This window comes from Asterias rubens, chromosome 8 (genome assembly GCF_902459465.1).
Source record: "Asterias rubens chromosome 8, eAstRub1.3, whole genome shotgun sequence".
In the NCBI taxonomy this organism is placed as follows: Eukaryota; Metazoa; Echinodermata; class Asteroidea; order Forcipulatida; family Asteriidae; genus Asterias; species Asterias rubens.
In genome coordinates this window covers 20,297,693-20,301,358 of record NC_047069.1, presented here as the reverse complement: position 1 = coordinate 20,301,358, position 3,666 = coordinate 20,297,693, and the positions used below count along the sequence as shown (strand labels likewise).

Below are 3,666 nucleotides of genomic sequence, written 5' to 3'. Positions count from 1 at the left end.
GGAGTTTTGTTGTTGTGTTGTTTGAAACGAACTCCCTAAACAAATTGTTTGTTTGTTGAGATGACCTTCCCATGATCATGAAGGGAACTCGGCAAACTCCCACAAGGAGAAATACATCGATCTAGCAATAGCCAATCTCTCTTATCATTGGTATAATGATTATGAATTGTACAAAATCAATAAATTAATTTGAAAGATAGGGGCCCAGTCTAATGAAAGGGTGGAAATAATCTTTGGATCCTTTGGCATCTTTGTCAATAGAGGGCGCACTTCGTGAATAAGATGGAGGAAGGTGGTGGAGAAAGTTGACGGGGTTTATTTTCTAGCAGGTCGGTGAAGGGAATGGAGAGCCCCTGAGAGATGACTCAGCCTACGATGCCTTCGTTGTTTCCACCTTCGTCACTCCTGGAAACCTCAGGTCAGGCATGGAGGTGGGTCAGGTAATGTTTACTAAGAAATATTTTTTACAGAAGAACAAATATTAAATAATAAAAAGTAAGGATAACATTCCGTATGGCGCCACCACTTTTTCACTAATTTTTACAAAAAAGGATATCTCATTGAGGTAAATTAGATACTTTATTATTTCATATCGAATGAAAAAGTGGTGGCGCCATACGGAAACTTTTCCAAAAGTAAAAGTAAACAGAGGTGTTGGAACGGCAGTAGTTGTGTAACGCTTCCCTAGTGTTACCTTTGTTCGATGGTGAAAGCTGGAATTATCAGGAGGACGGAGACATAAGATAAAGATGATTTATTTCGGGTTACTTCACCCCTTAACCATAAGCATTATATCAGGTTGCCATCTTGGCAAGTATCCCAGCAGGCCTCAGTCAAGCTCTGTCACATGTCCAAGCTCTGTGTTTTAATAGCTCTATGGTTGACAAATACCAATAGTGTCCAGTGTCTTTAAGCAGCTCTATGAAATTGGACCCAGATTAGAAGAATTAGGAAGTCCAACATGGGCTTTAGGATGGGCATGTGTTTCCGTCTTCTATCAGTTGGCTAGGTAGTTTACTGTACTATACTCATCTCAATAATTAGTGCATACTTATTACTCTGACACATTTTCAGTTGATTCAATCATGGAGGTGATTCAATCTGCACTCATTCACTTCAGTCAGCAGACTGTGGCGGCATGTAGGGACAAGTTTTCGTATTGTGCCACCACTTTTTCATTCGATATGAAATAAAAAAAGTATCTAATTTACCACAATGAGATATCCCTTTTTGTAAAAATGAGTGAAAAAGTGGTTGCACCATATGGAAAGTTATCCACATGTGTAGTGGACAATTTGCCCACTGCCACCTTCTAATTATACTAGCATTAGCAATGAAGTTTGTTTTGTTTTTATTATTTGTTAAAACAATTTGCTTTAAAGACAGTGGACACTATTGGTAATTATTGTCAAAGACTACTCTTCACAGTTGGTGTATCTAAACATGCATAAAATAACCAACCTGTGAACATTTCAGCTCAATTGGTCGTCAGATGCTTCAAGATTTCGAGACCTCAAATTCTAAATCTGAGGTCTCGAAATCAAATTTGTGGAAACTTACTTCTTTCTCAAAAACTACATTATTTCAGATGGAGCCGTTTCTCACAATGTTTTATACTTTCAACCTCTCCCCATTACTCGTAATCAAGTAAGGTTTTATGATCATAATTATTTTGAGTTACCAATAGTGTCCACTGCCTTTAAACAAGTTTCTGCTAAGCAGAAATGAGCAAGTTACCAGTCACAAATCGTAATTGTGACATTATAGGCCTATGTGCTAGTAGTGTGGCTGGTAAACCTTATTTTGGTATTAAGCCTATAATTTTCATTATGCTTAGCTGCTTTTTGTGATTTTGAAAGCAGCTCTAAGAAATTGTTATTCGAATTAAAATAATCTGTTAACATTTCCTTTTTCTTTCTGATCCAGACATGAAGAAGGAAAGAAATGCCTCAATTACTTCACTTTCTACTACTGTTGGTCGGAGGAGTGGTTTCTTTAGTGCTTCTTTTCAACACCAGCGGACCTGTCAACACCCTGGAGAGGTTTCAGCTTGATGGTCCACGGTTAAGCCGCAGCAGACCGGTGACTTTCACCGCCAGTGACGTCAACAACACTGCTAACTGGACAACAGTCTACTTGGAACACTTACAAAAGGCTTATGAAACACAGAATAAGGAACATGTCAATCCGCATAATTTTAAACTTCGTTTGGATGAGCCCATGGCGTGTGTGGACGTGGAAAGCGGGACTCCGAAGTGTGTGGTGCTACTGGTGCTTATTTCTACTGTTCATGCTAATTATGGACGTAGGCAAGCGATACGGGAAACATGGGGGAGTCCGAAGAAGCTCGCAGGCCTACATGTTGTGACCTTATTCCTTCTTGGCAATACGAGTAACATAAACTTTGAAAAGAGGATAATAGAAGAGAGCTCACATTATCACGATCTTTTACTCGAGGATTTCACGGACACCTACAAGAACCTAACGTTGAAGACCATGATGGCGATGAAGTGGGCAAGTACTCATTGCCCACAAGCTTCTTTTGTTATGAAGACAGACGACGATATGTACGTCAGCTACCGCAACATCTTGAACTACATCATGGTCTCCAATGCCCCGGACACCAACTTGGCGTTTGGGCTCGTGCTCGCTGGTCAAGCCCCGGTGAGGGATAAGAGAAGTAAGTGGTACATGTCTGAGGAGTTATTCTCCGGAGACGTTTACCCACCTTGGCTTTCTGGCGGAGGGTTCGTCCTATCAGGGGATCTTCCCGCCCGAATCTATGCAGCATCTCTCGATATCGGCTACCTCTATCTTGAAGACGTCTACGTCGGATTTTGTCTGAAGAAGCTTGAGATATCACTGGTGATGAATCAGCAATTTAATAATATGAATGTGCCGTACTCGTATTGTAGGTATCGTAATATCATCACCTCCCATCATAATGCTCCTGATTTACTCAGGACAATCTGGGCAGATCAGCAAAGGAGTACTCCATGCTGGTTCTTAACTTGAGTTATTCTTGAAAAATGGGGAAGGGGATGGGGGGAGAGGAGATGTATCCTGTTCAAGATGACCAATATTCCTGCCACAAATTCACTTAAAACTGACGACACAATCGGCGAATGGAATCATGTGACCCATAGTAGGTGGTAACATACGATGTAAACAAACCAAGCAGCCACACCCAGTCTGGGTGGAAAAGCGTCCCTTCATCCGCACCTATGACAAAAGTAGCCATGCTTGTCCATACACACTGGCTGTGCGGCGCTTTTGCTTGGTTTGTTTACATTGTATCCACTACAAGACGCCTGACTCCAGTCGCCTTTTGTGTCTGTATGGCGCAGAATTGGCCTGCAGTATTTTTATTTTATTTTTCTTTTTTACAGTTTTTGCATTTGTTTGTTTTCTCACCATGTTTTGTCATTCAGAATCAATGCATTCCAACTTAAATGTAATCTCAACTTCTAACCAGTGTTGTAGTGTGTCATAACTTAACAGTCAAACGTATCTAACTCAGAGGTTTCTAAGAGTAACTATAAATATAAATATGAATAGTAAACTTGTGGGTACAACCATGAGTACGCGGTTCCTGATGACCAAGCCAGCAGAGTGTGGGTTCGAATCCCGGTCATGACACTAAAGCCCAGTTCATACTTCCTGCGA

General features: G+C 40.9%; 1 protein-coding gene across 2 annotated transcripts; it reads left to right on the top strand.

Moving 5' to 3' along the window:
* The first annotated feature begins 306 nt into the window (after nt 1-306).
* On the top strand, nt 307-3,666 carry LOC117293763 (beta-1,3-galactosyltransferase 1-like). Of its 2 annotated transcripts, none has more exons than XM_033776198.1 (2): nt 307-431; nt 1,927-3,666. In XM_033776198.1, exon 2 carries the CDS (start codon nt 1,945-1,947, stop codon nt 3,013-3,015), a length of 1,071 nt encoding a protein of 356 aa, XP_033632089.1. In that variant the 5' UTR covers nt 307-431; nt 1,927-1,944; the 3' UTR covers nt 3,016-3,666. The 2 variants fall into 2 exon arrangements, with proteins under 2 accessions (XP_033632089.1, XP_033632088.1); XM_033776197.1 differs by having other exon boundaries at nt 307-440.

Bases quoted from the DNA above. Each gene is read 5' to 3' on its own strand.
- LOC117293763 (XM_033776198.1), top strand. From the start codon at position 1,945: ATGCCTCAATTACTTCACTTTCTACTACTGTTGGTCGGAGGAGTGGTT.